This window comes from Aquarana catesbeiana, linkage group LG05 (genome assembly GCF_042186555.1).
Source record: "Aquarana catesbeiana isolate 2022-GZ linkage group LG05, ASM4218655v1, whole genome shotgun sequence".
Taxonomy (NCBI): Eukaryota; Metazoa; Chordata; class Amphibia; order Anura; family Ranidae; genus Aquarana; species Aquarana catesbeiana.
Window position 1 is genome coordinate 477,390,437 of NC_133328.1, and position 15,462 is coordinate 477,405,898.

The 15,462-nt window shown below is 42.3% G+C and overlaps 1 protein-coding gene across 4 annotated transcripts in view; it reads right to left on the minus strand.

Moving 5' to 3' along the window:
- OSBPL1A (oxysterol binding protein like 1A) overlaps positions 1-15,462 on the minus strand; it is a 185,867-nt gene that overhangs the window by 157,597 nt on the left and 12,808 nt on the right. For 3 of the 4 annotated variants that reach the window (XM_073631484.1, XM_073631486.1, XM_073631485.1), the window contains exons 2-3: positions 7,402-7,524; positions 888-973 (exon numbers count right to left, since the gene is read on the minus strand). In XM_073631484.1, the coding sequence (XP_073487585.1) occupies positions 888-973; positions 7,402-7,522 (207 nt within the window). In that variant the 5' untranslated portion in view covers positions 7,523-7,524. Of the gene's footprint in view, positions 1-887; positions 974-7,401; positions 7,525-15,462 lie in introns of those variants that run through there. The other variant, XM_073631487.1, reaches the window with a different exon arrangement.

A 15,462-nucleotide genomic window follows, 5' to 3' on the forward strand; every position in this document is an offset into this window, starting at 1 on the left:
AGGTAAAAAGTGTTTGATGAAAAAAACCAGGAAACCTGAGCTCCCAGGACAGCACCTGAGAGCCCTGACTTCCCCACGAAGTGTTCCCTACGGAGGAAACACAAAAACTGACAATGTGTGGAAAGGAGCCTCCTTTTAAAGTTTGGTGGAAGAGGTGTTTTCTGTTGGCAAGGGGAGGAGTCACTCTCTCAAATGCTGTCCTGAAAGACGATAAGGGAAAAACAGGCAATGCTTTACAGTGCTTGTAGCATAACATGTGCACTGGATGTTTGTTGGGTTAGTGTGTTTGGGTGCCAAGCATCTAGTATGAACCATTTAAAAACATATGCTCATAAGATGTTCAAGAAATAAGAGGCTTTTTTATTTAATTTTTTTTTTTCTTTCCTTTTTTTTTTTTTTTTTTTTTTTTTTTTTAGAACTAGGTACGAAAAAAACAATACATTCTTCCCTACTATTGTTTCCATATGTGTAATATTAAATGCATCATACACAACGGCAAAGAAAATTCAGGGGTGATTTTGTCAGCACTGAGAAAAGTCAAACACCTTCTACAAGAGGTCTCTTATTCACTTTTTTTTTTTTTTTTATCATCCTGATAGGCGTTTTTTTGCTATCCCCCCCCCCCCCTTCTGTAGAATAGTTGATGCTACATGTTTAAGAACACAAAAAATATTTTAGAATTGTTATACACATTACTGACAGGTATAGACAGATTTTCAGCTGTACTCTAGCAGCAGCTGATAGCTTTCCTCAGTACTGAAGCAATCTGCATGTTATCTTTATAGCTTGTGAGGTTTTTCAACTGTACACGATTATTAAGAAAGACCTTATTTCAGGAGAAAACTGAAGACCGCATAAACCTCTAAGGTAAAATATTAGTGATTTACCTTCAGTAAATCTTCTACCACTTTGATATGTCCGAAATAACATGCAAGATGAAGAGGTGTCCATCCCAAATTAGACTTACTTTTACCTGAGAAGAAATAATGAGTTTCCATGAAAAAGGCATTTATCACAATATAACAGCATGCTGGTGACCTCCCTTTTGTCCTCCTAAAGATGGCAATACACTGGAAGATTTTCCATTTGTATGCTTTTAACATTTGATTTTGGAGTGAATTGACTTCACCGCACGAACACCACATACACGGTTAGCAATTCATTTGTTTTGGAAAAAAATTCCATCCTGTTATTTCAGAAATCTACTAGGGCAGACCCAGCTTATGGATTAAGAGTTTTTTTTTTATTTGAAATGGGAAAAAAGACCCTCATGGGATTTTGAAGGCAAGAAAAAAAAAAAAAGAAAAAATGCATAACCATTTATATATAAAACCACTCTATTACAAAAAACTCTAAAAAAGGCATAGCCTTGTTAAAAACACATGTGGCCATATTTAGGCCAAGATCCAGTGTGCATCTTGGCCTTAATATGGCCACGTCTGGTTTTAAACAAGGCTATGTCTTTTTAGAGTTTTGTAATAAAAAGTGGTTCTATATATAAATGGTTATGCATTTTTCTTTTTTTGCTCGCCTTCAAAATCCCATAAGGAGGGTCTTTTTTCACCCATTTCAAGTACAGAAATCGGGATGTCTTCCCAGAACAGAATAAACATACATAAGAGTTTTTTCAATTTGGCAAGGACTGGATTTCAGACCTAATAACTTATGCTTTGTATGGTTATCCAAACACATTGTACATTATTTTTTTCAGGATACATAAATTTGTAGTTATGTATATACACAGCTTTTAATCAAATGATATCCTGCCTCTCCTTCTTCTTCCCTTTCGATTTATTAGAATGAATAGGTCAGTACATGCTATGATGTGTGTGAAATTATATATACAGGCATACCCCACTTTTAAGTACACAATGGGGTTTATTTACTAAAGCTTGAAAGTGCAAAATCAGGCTCACTTCTGCATAGAAACCAATGAGCTTCTAACCCAAGCTTGTTCAAATAAGCTTTGGTAATAAAACCTGGAAGCTCATTGGTTTCTATGCAGAAATGAGCCTGATTTTGCACTTTCTAGCTTTAGTAAATAAACTCCATTGTGTACTTAAAAGTGGGGGTATGTATGTATGTATAGAACTGAGTTGTTTGTACTGTCTATCTGCTATAAGGTTTAGAAATTTTGAAAATTGGATCCTGAAGAAGCCCTCACCTTGGGTGAAACACGATCCAAATCTAGTGGGATCTACCCAAAATGCAGATAATTAGGGTTGTCCCGATACCGATACTAGTATCGGTATCGGCACCGATACCGAGCATTTGCCCAAGTACTTGTACTCGGGCAAATGCTCCCGATGCTTCCCCCGATACCTAGAGGACAGCTGTGATCGGCGCGTGGGGGAGTTACAAGATTCTCCCCCAGCGGCTTTCAGCTGCTTTAGTGACATACAGCGGTGATCGCTCACCGCTGACTGTCACTGCATCCTCCTCCATGCCCCCTCCGTTCCTCTGTGCCTCTCCGCTGTCCCCCTCCGTTCCTCTCTCCTTCCCTGTGTCTCTCCGCTGTCCCCCTCCGTTCCTCTTTCCTTCCCTGTGCCTCTCCGCTGTCCCCCTCCGTTCCCCTCTCCTTCTCTGTCCCCTCCGTTCTGCTGTCTCTCTCCGCTGTGTGAATGGACAGAGTCAGCAGACTCTGTCCATTCACATAACTGAAACATTGTAATCTCTTGTGATTACGATGTGTCAGTTTATGAATGGAGTGGAGCTGCTGTCTTCTCTCCATTCATTCTCAGTGCAGCTGAGGCTGCAGAGAAAGGGACTGGGGAATCTCTATCCTCTGTCTCTTTCTCAAGGGGGAGATATCAGAGGTCTGTAAGGACCCCTGATATCTCACCAAAGCCCCCCAACAGGGCTGATTAAAAAAAAAACATATAAAAGAATAAAAAAAATATTATTGTAAAAAATAAAAATTGTAAAAAAAAACAAAAAAAAAACACACACACACACACACACACACACACACACACACACACACACACACACACACACACACACACACACACACACACACACACACACACACACCGTTCACCCCCTCCCCCAAAAAAAAAGTAAGTAAAAGAAATCGGTATCGGCGAGTACTTGAAAAAAGTATCGGTACTTGTACTCGGTCCTAAAAAAGTGGTATCGGGACAACCCTACAGATAATTGTATGGTGATGTGTACAACATAAATTTTATGAAAATTATATTTCTTACATTCTTAACATTTTTTGTGTGAAAAAAATGTAAATATAAAGATTTTATTTAAGATATATAGTAGGGTTGCACCGATGCCACTTTAACACCGAGTACCGATACTTTTTTGGCAAGTACTCGCTGATACCAATACCCATCGCATAGGTAGGTAGGTAGGGGGGTGGTCTGGGAGGGATGAGGGGGGGAGGGTTGTTAGGGAGTTTGGCGAGGCTGGGGTGAGGGCAGGGTAGTTGATGGTGGAGTGAAATAGGGATTGTGGGGTGGAAGAGTTGAGAAGAAAAAAAGGCTGTGATCGCTGGGGGAAGAGGATGGGGATGGGAGGGTCATTGGGACACATGGGGGCAGAGATGACAGCTCAGGACGTTAGGTACAGAACAGTCTGTACACTGACACCATACTGTACATTATATACAGACTGGTGTGTGTATATAACATATACAGTGCAGTGTCAGGGTACAGACTGGTCTGTATATACTGTATGGTGCTAGTGTACAAGACCGGTCTGTACCCCCGCTGACACTGTACTGTACATACTACACTAACCTGTTTGCAGGACTTTCTCCCCTCAAAAGTCGGTTCTGCTTTCAGGGACGCTTCCACAGCTGCCTCACACTATAGAAACACATGTGCTGATGCTGTCCAGCCCCTCGCCCTTGGCGACCCACCCACTCTGTCATTGGATAGCAGCCAGCCATCCGGCCTGCCTAGCAGCCAGTTCTCTCTCTGTGCAGGAACAGGAAGGGAGGAGTCATGACATCATGACAGAGGCAGGAGAGGATCACAGCAGTGCTGAAAAATGAAAAAAAGACAGCCGGGAGCAGGAGTGGCCAGCTGTCAGGCTGTTCCCACTGTGCTGAGGATTTTCCCACCCCCCCTGTCCTAGCACCGTAAGGCGCATACTGCGAACCCCACTACCGGAGGGGAGGAGGAGACGTCCCTCCCCCAGTTGACATTACTTCCGGTATCAGAGCATTTTCGCGAGTACCGATACTCGCGAAAACGCCTAGTATCGCCACAGATAATGGTATATCACTAATATATAGTGACTGACATCCTCCTAATCATGTAGGGGATTGTGCCAGAACTTATTATACAGGGTTCCCCCACCCAGTATTCTCGGTACATATATTTGTATTTCCTAGGATTTAATAGAGTAGGGATAAGGTAAATTGAAGAGAAAAAACAAATAAATTTACATTTATCCAATGTATCCAATGCCTACTCTCTCCTCATTGGCTCACTGACTTTGATTGACAGCAGCAGGAACCAATGGGGCCCCGTTGCTGTCTCAGCCAATGAGGAAGGAGTGTCCCAGGCAGTCTAGACTCTAGTACAACAATCGCTGGATTGAGATAGGCTCTGGTAAGCATTAGGCGGGCTGCAGTACAAAGGTTTTTTTTATCTTACTGCATCAAGATAAAAAAACATTCTGACTTCAGAACCACTTTAATGTCTTTATTTTTTTACACTAACCATTAACCGCGATTTTTTTGTTCTGCAGCTGAGGAAGGAGTTAAGGCTCTATTCACACTTGTACGACACCAAAAGTTGCACGACTTTGGAGTGCAACTTTGGATAGGTGTGACTTGGATACGACTTTGGCTTTGATCAATGATAATACACAACTGTTGCATTGTATAACATTTAGGTATGACTTTCATGCAACTTTTAAGGGTTAACATTGAAATCTATGGCTCTCAAGTTGCATGAATGTCAGACCAAAGTAATTTATGAACTACTCTGAAGTTGCTGCATCCATATAGGAATGGTTAACATTGGAAAATATAGGGAACGACTTGTTATGCAACATTGGACATCAAATTCGCATGACAAGTCGCACAAGTCGCACAAGTGTGAATAGTTAGTTAATCTCTGTTAATTCATCTACCTTGCCCCTAATTACCAGAGGGACAAGCAACTTTTTGTTTTGGGTCACATGCATGCCTGGCCGTTTTTTTTTTGTGTTGCTTCACAAATGCATGCCAATTGTATCAAACAAGCACATTTCTTCCAACATGGTAAGCTCTGGTAATTGCTTTTACTTGCACCAACAGTAGACTAAGAAACTCAGGGCTAGTTTGATATGTAGTTTCTTTGCAGGAAGCGTCAAGGCCATGCATTAAGCTGTGCAATGTCATGCCGCATGCCTAATGTTTGAACACAAACAGAAATTTCTTACAAAGGAATGTGAAGATTTACTATAAACCGTGTGTACAGGGCAACCAATGACATCATACTATATGCAAGTCAGAAGGTTTAAAAATGCCTTTAAAAAAAAATATACTCTTTAGGCCTCATGCACACTGGGCATTAAAATAACGTTATAAAAACGCCAGTAGCTTTGCAGTGAGTTATTCAAAGTTTTTGCAATGGCGTTTTTTTTTTTCCAATGGATCAAAAACTTAAAAAAAAAAAAAAAAAAAAAACGCAGGTGAGCCACGTTTTTGAGTGTTTATCAGCGTTTGACGTTAGAGCGTTTTTACAGCTGAAAAACTCCTCGCAGAACCCACTAGTTTTGGGGTATTTTTAAAGCCAAAAAACGCCCCAGCCAAAAACTGCTGATACAGCCTATGTGTGCATGGACACATAGGATAACATGATGGGAAGTTTATTGACTGTAGAAAAAGACGCCTGAAGCCAAAAACAGCCGCTGTAAAAACTTCCAAGGGGCATGAGGCCTTAATACCAAAGTGAAAACAGATCTCTCAATAAATAAATCAAACTGGCTTGCATTAGTACACGCTTCCTTTAAAGTGGAGTTCCACCCTAAAGTGGAACTTCCGCTCATTGGATTCCTCCCCCACTCCGGTGCCACAATTGGCACCTTTCGGGGGGGGGGGGGGGGGGGGAGTGAAGATACCTGTCTAATACAGGTATCTGCAGCCACTTCTGGGCTTAGATAGCCGCAGATAACCACCCAACCCCCCCCCCCCCCCCCCGTTGTGTTCTGGGAAACACACAAATCCCAGAACACAACGGGGACCAGTGCAGAGGCGCACACATCCCAGAACACAACGGGGACCAGTCCAGAACACAACGGGGACCAGTGCAGAGGACCTCCTCTTTAAGCTTGAGAACTGTAGACAGACTTGGAAATTCCAGGATATTAGAATAATAATTTTTAAGCTATGCGTATGCTGTTTTGGCTTTATGCTTGTGGTCATTGCAATGTCATATTTTCTCTCAAACCCCAGGTTTCTTGCAGACTGCATCAAGTTTTTTTTCCAGAATTTTCCTGTGTTTTGCTGCATTCATTTTACCCTCAGGCCGGGTTCACACCACAGCACGCTCCGGCTCACAGCAGGAGTCCGATCCGTCTCCATTCACAGTTTCAGGTCCGATTTCAGCCCATATTTTTGGCCGAATTCGGACCTGAAAATGGACCAAAAGACACACAGGGCTCCTGTGCAATTCGCACCGGAGCCGCTCCAGAGATGTGTGAATCGGCTCCATAGAGAGCCGGTCACAAGCTCCTGCTATGCGAATTGGATGCGGAGAAATCAGCATCTAATTCGCATAGGTGTGAACCCATCCTCACAAGCCTTCCTGAAACCCAGAATTGACCCAAGACTGCCATCTTTGTGTGAAGTTGCTGTCGAGCAATAAGGACATTGCTTTCCACCACCTTTGAGCAGGACCTTTGTGCCTCTACCTGGAGACCATGCTGGCTCTCTCTTCCTGCTGCTGGCCACAGAGGGCTGAGGATGTGATCTTTTCCTCCAAGCCATCTACATAAGCTAATTCAGAGGAGTCTTTGTGCTTTATATTTATTTTTCAATCTATTTAAAACTGCGGACCATCTATGTGTTCTGTATATGGTGCTGCAAGACCAACTTAAAGTAAATTTTACCTGCAAACTTACTCCGACCTGATAAAACTATTATCTGTGTAATGACTCCCGTATCCTGGATTTTAGGCACAAATGATCTTTTTTTGGATCCTACTTTATCCAAAGCTTACGGAAAAAAAAAAAAAAGAAAAAAAAAAAAAAAGGCAATAAATACACTTTAAAATCAAATCCAAAATTGATATTTCAAGGAAATATCTATGAATCCAAGAGCTTCTGTCATGGTTCATCTGATAATCAACAAAAAATATATCAGTTTTGTTTGAACTCAGCCCCTTACTATTTTTCCAGAAGCTTCTGAATAGCAAAATGCCCTGGTCTTCCAAACAAACCAAGAAAATTGTTTACCTTTGCAGTCAATATTAACCACTGTTTCTCCTTTTTTACAATTTTCTAGCAGTTTCTGGACCTCTTCCAAGTTTCCATTTCGAGAATTGTGAAGAAGTTTCTCTTCGGCTTCACTGTTCATCTCTGAATGGAATGAAAGTACAGGTTAATAGGGTTTGTCAAGCATAAAGCATGGGTGATTTCTTCAAGTGTGATCTTGCTGCTAAAATCTCCAGTGACTGCCCATGATTAATTGTTAGTGATCACTACCATACATTACCAGCCAAAAGTTTTAGAACACCCCCATTCAGTTTTTATTACATTTTATGTAGTTTAAGGTCTCAATGCTCAATGTACACCTAAAATAAAGCAAAGAGCAAATAAACAATTGGACATAAAGAAAAAGATTCCATGATTTCTATTTTAACAAAACGTAATCTAAATTTTGACTCAAAGTAGCCACCTTTTGCAGATATAACAGCCAAAACACACTAGTTTTTTTTTTTCTTTCTACAACGGAAATCAAACATTGTTCAGAACGTTCTTCCCAACACTGTTGCACTTGGATGCTGCTTCGATTTCCCCCCTTCTGTACAGTTCATCCCAAACCCACTAGATGGGTTTTAAGTCTGGAGACTGTGCTGGCCACTCTATGGTTTGAAGCCTACCGTCTTGTTCTTTTTGTCTAAGGTAGATATGACACATCCTGAAGGTAGGTTTTGGGTAATTATCTTGCTATTGGATTAACCCTTGACCAACTAGGCATATTCCACAGTGTATTCCATGGCTCCGCAAAATGCGGTGGTAGTAGCTTTGGTTCACGGCCCCACTCCTTACTCTGCGGAAGTGGCTGACTCTGGATCCAACACAAGAACCCCAGACCATCGCGCTTCCTCTTCTATGTTTGACAGTTGGTGTCACACACCAAGAAACCATCCTTTCACATATATGATGGTGTAAAAAAACCCTGTGCAATGAACTGAAGATCCCAAATTTTTATTCATGGTTCATAAGACCTTATTCCAGTCTTCAGTAGTCCACTGGCGGTCAGACCACTTGACCCGTCAAACCTGCAGTTCGAAGGTTTCTTTTCACAGTTGTAACTGAGACTTCGATCAGTGTTAAGCTGCGCTTGAAGCTGTTGTCTTGTGGGCCGCTTTCCCACGCAAGCTGTTTTTTTTTTTTTTTTTTTTTTTTTTTTTAACAACAAGGTTGGTCTTTATTTTAAAAATGGATCGTAATACATTTGCAAGACATGAAATTATTGCAGTGGATACATAAATGAAAGAACATAGATGTAATACTCAGTATGCAGTATAATAATAGGACATCGTAGGTATACATTACACAGGGCAGGGACAGAAGGAGTTACCAGTCAGCTAGTGACACGAGGGGAGGGGTGCCCATGCACAGAGCCCAGGCATACACAGCGCATCACATACAGATAAGGCAAGGACACCAAGAAAAGGCATTCAAATTTTTCACATGGGGTCGGTCCATGGCTGCCAGACCTTCATAAATTTCTGAGGACAACCTCTACTCATATTAGGTCAGTTTATACATTGGCAGAACCACGCAAGCTGTTTACTTTTAGAAACATATCTTCTGATTCTGTTGTGGCTTTGGCCAGACCTCCCCCTGTCAGAGTTTCCTCCAGTTTCCAATTGCCTTTTGATGGTGTAGGAAACTGTACTCACTAAAACCTTGGCTTTCTTTTCAATTTCTCTAAAGCAAAGAGCTACATTGTTGAAGGTTATCATGGTCTGTCAGAGGGCAGGGGGTTTAGGAGGGCACAGTACTGGGAGGGGTCAGGAGGGCACGGTACTGGAAGGGGGGGGGGGGGGGTCAGGAGGGTGCACTTTTATTAAATACTTTCTTCAGCTCTGTGTATACAAAGGAGCATGGGGGAGCTCATGTCCATAATGGGGGTGGTAGTGACACAGCCCCAAATGATCCACAATGGCTCGAGGGATAGGTCCAGAAATATTTAGACAGAATAAAGGGTGGAAAAAACACCTGGACCAGATGGCATCCACCCACAGATCCTAAAAGAATTGAGCTCTGTCATTTCAAAGCCATTGTATCTAATTTTTAGGGACTCATTAATAACGGGAATAGTACTACTGAATTGGCATAAGGCAAATGTGGTGCCTATATTTAAAAAGGGAACAAAGTCTTTGCCAAATAACTATAGACTTGTTAGTTTAACTTCTATAGTCGGGAAGATACTGGAGAGTTTATTAAAAGACCACAGACGAATTCTTGCTGGAAAAAAATATTTTAAGACAGCATGGATTCATGAAAGACAGAAGTTGTCAGACAAATCTGATTTCTTTTTATGAGGAGGTAAGTAAAACCTTGGACAGAGGGGTGGCTGTGGACGTGGTATACTTGGATTTTGCAAAAGCGTTTGACACAGTTCCCCACACACAGCTCATGTGTAAGGTAAAGTCTGCAGGCTTAGAAATATCAGTTTATAAATGGATAGAAAACTGGCTAAAAGACAAAATTCAGAGAGTAGTGGTTAATGATTCTTACTCTGAATAGTCTAAGGTTATCAGTGGTGTACCCCAAGGTTCAGTGCTGGGACCCTTACTTTTTAATACCTTTATAAATGATGTTGGGTCTGGGATTAAAAGTAACATTTCTGTCTTTGCAGATGACACTAAGCTATGCAGTGGAATAACTTCCTTACAGGATGTCTCCAATTTACAAGCCGGCATATGAGGTTTAATGTTGATAAATGTAAAGTTATGCACTTGGGGGCTAAGAATATGCATGTAGCATACATACTAGGGGGAGTACAACTGGGGGAAACAATGGTGAAGGATTTGGGGTTTTATACCTCTTAATACAAAGAGAGAAAAAGAGAGAAAAAGAGAGAAAAAAGAGAGAAAAGAGAGAAAAAAGAGAGAATAGAGAGAATAGAGAGAAAAGAGAGAATATTTTGCCCCTGTACAAGTCATTAGTAATACCTCATCTGGAATACGCAGTTCAGTTTTGGGCACCAGGACTCAAAAAGGATAAAATCCAGGAACTGGAGAAAGTGCAGAGAAGGGCAACCAAACTGATAAGAGGCATGGAGGAGCTCAGCTATGAGGAAAGATTAGAGGAACTGAATTTATTCACTCTTGAGAAGAGGAGATTAGGGGGGATATGATCGCCATGTATAAATATATAAGGGGTCCATATAGTAAACTTAGTGTTAAGTTATTCACTTTACGGTCAACACTGAGGACAAGGGGGCACTCTTTACGTCTAGAGGAAAAAATAGATTTCATCTCCAAATACGGAAAGGTTTCTTCACAGTAAGAGCTTTGAAAATGTGGAATAGACTCCCTCCAGAGGTGGTTCTGGCCAGCTCAGTAGATTGCTTGAAGAAAGGCCTGGATTCTTTCCTAAATGTACATAATATAACTGGGTACTGACATTTATAGGTAAAGTTGATCAAGGGAAAATCCGAATGCCTCTCTGGGATCAGGAAGGAATTTTTTCCCCTGCTGTAGCAAATTGGATCATGCTTTTCTGGGGGGGGGGGGTTCGCCTACCTCTGGATCAACTGTGGGTATAGAATTGGTTATATGGGATTGTATGATATTTTTTAATTTTATTTATTTATTTTATGGTTGAACTAAATGGACTTGTGTCTTTTTTTAACCTAACTATGTAACTATGTAAACCGAAAAACATAAATTAATTCTTGAATGAAAAATAGCTCAAAAGGTTAATTTTAATCCTTTCACACGGGCCGTGTCTGGTCCAGTCAGCAGGGGATCTGTAAACAGTTCCCCTACTGACTTGGAACACAGATACAGTGGGGACGGAAAGTATTCAGACCCCCTTAAATTTTTCACTCTTTGTTATATTGCAGCCATTTGCTAAAATCATTTAAGTTCATTTTTTTTCATCATTTATGCACACACAGCACCCCATATTGACAGAAAAACACAGAATTGTTGACATTTTTGCAGATTTATTAAAACAGAAAAACTGAAATATCACATGGTCCTAAGTATTCAGACCCTTTGCTCAGTATTTAGTAGAAGCCCCCCTTTGATCTAATAAAGCCATGAGTCTTTTTGGGAAAGATGCAACAAGTTTTTCACACCTAGATTTGGGGATCCTCTGCCATTCCTCCTTGCAGATCCTCTCCAGTTCTGTCAGGTTGGATGGTAAACGTTGGTGGACAGCCATTTTTAGTTCTCTCTAGAGATGCTCAATTGGGTTTAAGTCAGGGCTCTGGCTGGGCCATTCAAGAACAGCCACGGAGTTGTTGTGAAGCCACTCCTTCCTGTGCTTAGGGTCATTGTCTTGTTGGAAGGTAAACCTTCGGCCCAGTCTGAGGTCCTGAGCACTCTGGAGAAGGTTTTCGTCCAGGATATACCTGTACTTGGCCGCATTCATCTTTCCCTCGACTGCAACCAGTCGTCCTGTCCCCGCAGCTGAAAAACACCCCCACAGCATGATGCTGCCACCACCATGCTTCACTGTTGGGACTGTATTGGAAAGGTGATGAGCAGTGTCTGGTTTTCTCCACACATACCGCTTAGAATTAAGGCCAAAAGTTCTATCTTGGTCTCATCAGACCAGAGAATCTTATTTCTCACCATCTTGGAGTCCTCCAGGTGTTTTTTAGCAAACTCCATGCAGGCTTTCATGTGTCTTGCACTGAGGAGAGGCTTCCGTCGGGCCACTCTGCCATAAAGCCCCGACTGGTGGAGGGCTGCAGTGATGGTTTACTTTCTACAACTTTCTCCCTTCTCCCGACTGCATCTCTGGAGTTCAGCCACAGTGATCTTTGGGTTCTTCTTTACCTCTCTCACCAAGGCTCTTCTCCCCCAAAAGCTCAGTTTGGCCGACCAGCCAGCTCTAGGAAGGGTTCTGGTCGTCCCAAACGTCTTCCATTTAAGGATTATGGAGGCCACTGTGCTCTTAGGAACCTTAAGTGCAGCAGAAATTTTTTGTAACCTTGGCCAGATCTGTGCCTTGCCATAATTCTGTCTCTGAGCTCTTCAGGCAGTTCCTTTGACCTCATGATTCCCATTTGCTCTGACATGCACTGTGAGCTGTAAGGTCTTATATAGACAGGTGTGTGGCTGTCCTAATAAAGTCCAATCACTATAATCAAACACAGCTAGACTCAAATGAAGGTGTAGAACCATCTCAAGGATGATCAGCAGAAATGGACAGCAGCTGAGTTAAATATATGAGTGTCACAGCAAAGGGTCTGAATACTTAGGACCATGTGATATTTCAATTTTTCTTTTTTAATAAATCAGCAAAAATGTCAACAATTCTGTGTTTTTCTGTCAATATAGGGTGCTGTGTGTGCATTAATGAGGAAAAAAAAATTAAAAATGATTTTGGCAAATGGCTGCAATATAACAAAGAATGAAACATTTAAGGGGGTCTGAATACTTTCCGTCTCCACTGTAGATCCTTGACAGATCCTGGAGCCCAGTGCCCAATTGAAAGCCAGCAGTCTGATCCACAAGTTGCTGGATGATCTTCAGCTTCCGTTGTTCTGCTTCTGCTGTTATCAGGATTCCCTGTTACCGTCCCGGCTCGCCTTTGACCTGTCTTGCCTCCATTACTGGCTACTGACCCTTGGCTTGTTCTACTGACTCTGCTTCTGCCTGTTCTCTAGCGTATGACCTCAGCTTACACTCCTGACTCTGTCTGCCTGACTTCCAGTGCATGACCCCAGCTTGTTCCCGATTCAACTCCCTGCCTCTGCTCCTGACTGATATTCCATGTATGACTCCTGGCTTCCAACGCACACGTTCCTGTAAAAGTGGCTGTATATAAAAGTCACATGCCTGATGAAGGGGTCCTGTGTGGCTCCAAAATGTTGCAGTTCGCTGTAACAATGCAATCCCTGAATAAAGCTTTGGACCCAATTTTGGGGACCCATGGTGTGCTGTTGACATATCTTGCTCTGACTCCTGGCTTGACTCTTGACCCTGCTATCAAGCACTGCCTGGTACATCTGAGGGACTCCTGCCCTGCAATGCATCTTGCTCATCCGATGTACATCACTTCAGCCTATAGCAGCTGGCAACCCCTGCTTCTTTGGGCATAACATTCCCTGCCATCACCTTCAGGGTCACTCTGCATTCAGCCGCAAGGGAAGCCATCTCAGCATTCCGGCCTCTGACCAGGTACATGACAGATTCAGAGTTAAGCGAATGAAAAAAGTTACCTGTCCATTTACATCAACCTGCCCATAGACTTACATGAAGCTCCTGATCTGGGCCAGACAAACCTGACAGATGGAGCCGATTGGAATGCACGCATGAAAAGACCCTTATATAAACTATTAATCTTATCAGCCAACATGTAATGTAAATGGGGAAAAAAAAAAAAAAAAAAAAAACCACAGGGGAAAAAATGATTTGTGCTTCCTTTGTGACAATCATGACTGCCCCTAGAAATATAATGTAATAATGAGTGTAGACATGAAGGGACAGAAAGTATGTTACTGACCAGATCACCAGATAAAAATAAAGGAAAGTCTGACTACCAAGAAAACGAATGCAGGAAATACCTCCAAGGAAGCATTCATATTGTAATGTTTTGTGACAGCACACACAAAAATCGAGCTGCACATATGCCTATATTTGTGCCACACATAGAGCAGCCCATTCATTTGAATTAGGCTGCCTATACATAAAACACAGCAAAGTACCACATGCACCTTTATTGAGCTTTGAAGGTCATATGTTTTGGCATGTTTGTCACGTTTTTATAGAAAATAATACATGATTACTTTACTGCTTTTGGGCTGCCATTAACAATGATTGGCACTACAAGCATGACAAGTGATTTTGGTGCGTTTCATAAATGGGTGCAATTTTGCGCTCATTTATGAAATGCTATATTGGGCCTGGTAAGCTGCAATATATTCAATTTTTGCTTTTCTACTTAGATGTATTTTAAAAATTGTCCACATATTATAATTTCACTGTACATTGAGGGCCTATTAAGGTAGCATTGTAGCTTGAAGGGGACGTATGGGATTGTTAAGAAAACAAACACACATACTGCCCTCCATGATGCTGCAGCTGCCCCCTCTTGGCTCTAAAACTGAGCAATTAAACACCACTGATCGCTCAGTTCTCAGTCAGCTCTGAGTAGAAGTGACTGAGACATAGCTCGCTTCTCTGCTCCTCCAGCACTCCAATGTGGTCAGGATCCTTCCAGAGCCTGGTGAAGCTCTGTGATGTCAGCTGACAGGGGCTTTAGCCTGCTGTCAGCTGATTCTAGGTCACAGAAGAGCAAGGAATAAGTACACTGCTGTGACCAAAATCTTTGGCCATACTTCTCTTTTAATGTAAAGGTAATAGTACAGTGATTGTACAATAAGGTTGTAAGGAGTATGGCCAGCTTTGCACAGAACTTAACAGCAAACACAATTCTTAAAGGGGTTGTAAACCCTCTTTTTAAAAAAAAAAAAATAACAAACATGTCATACTTACCTCCACTGTGCAGTTCGTTTTGCACACAGTGGCCCCGATCTTTGACTTCTGGGGTCCGCTGGGGGGGGGGGGGGGGGGGCACTGGTAGCTCCTCCCCAAATCAAGTGCTCACGTTGGAGAAGGCTCCCCTAAGGTGGGCATCCGTGCGGGCACGCTCCCAAGTCCTGCTTCTGTGTACACAGAATGCAGGACTCAGCCCCGCCCCGTGTAATTGGATTTGATTGACAGCAGCGGGAGCCAATGGCTGCGCTGCTATCTATCCAATCAAGAGCCGAGACAACAGGCAGAGGGAACGAACAGGCTCAGTAAAACGGGGGGGGGGGGGGGGTCAATGTCAGATGTTTTTTCACCTTAAACACTTCAGCCCCGGACCATTATGCTGCCTAAGGACCAGAGGACTTTTTTCAATTTGGCACTGCGTCGCTTTAACTGCTAATTGCGCAGTCATGCAATGCTGTACCCAAATTTCTTGAGGTGCTAAAATGGCAGGGCAGTACAAACTCCCCCAAATGACCCCATTTTGGAAAGTAGACACCCCAAGGAAATTGCTGAGAGGCATGTTGAGCTCATTGAATATAAATTTTTTTTGTCCCAAGTGATTGAA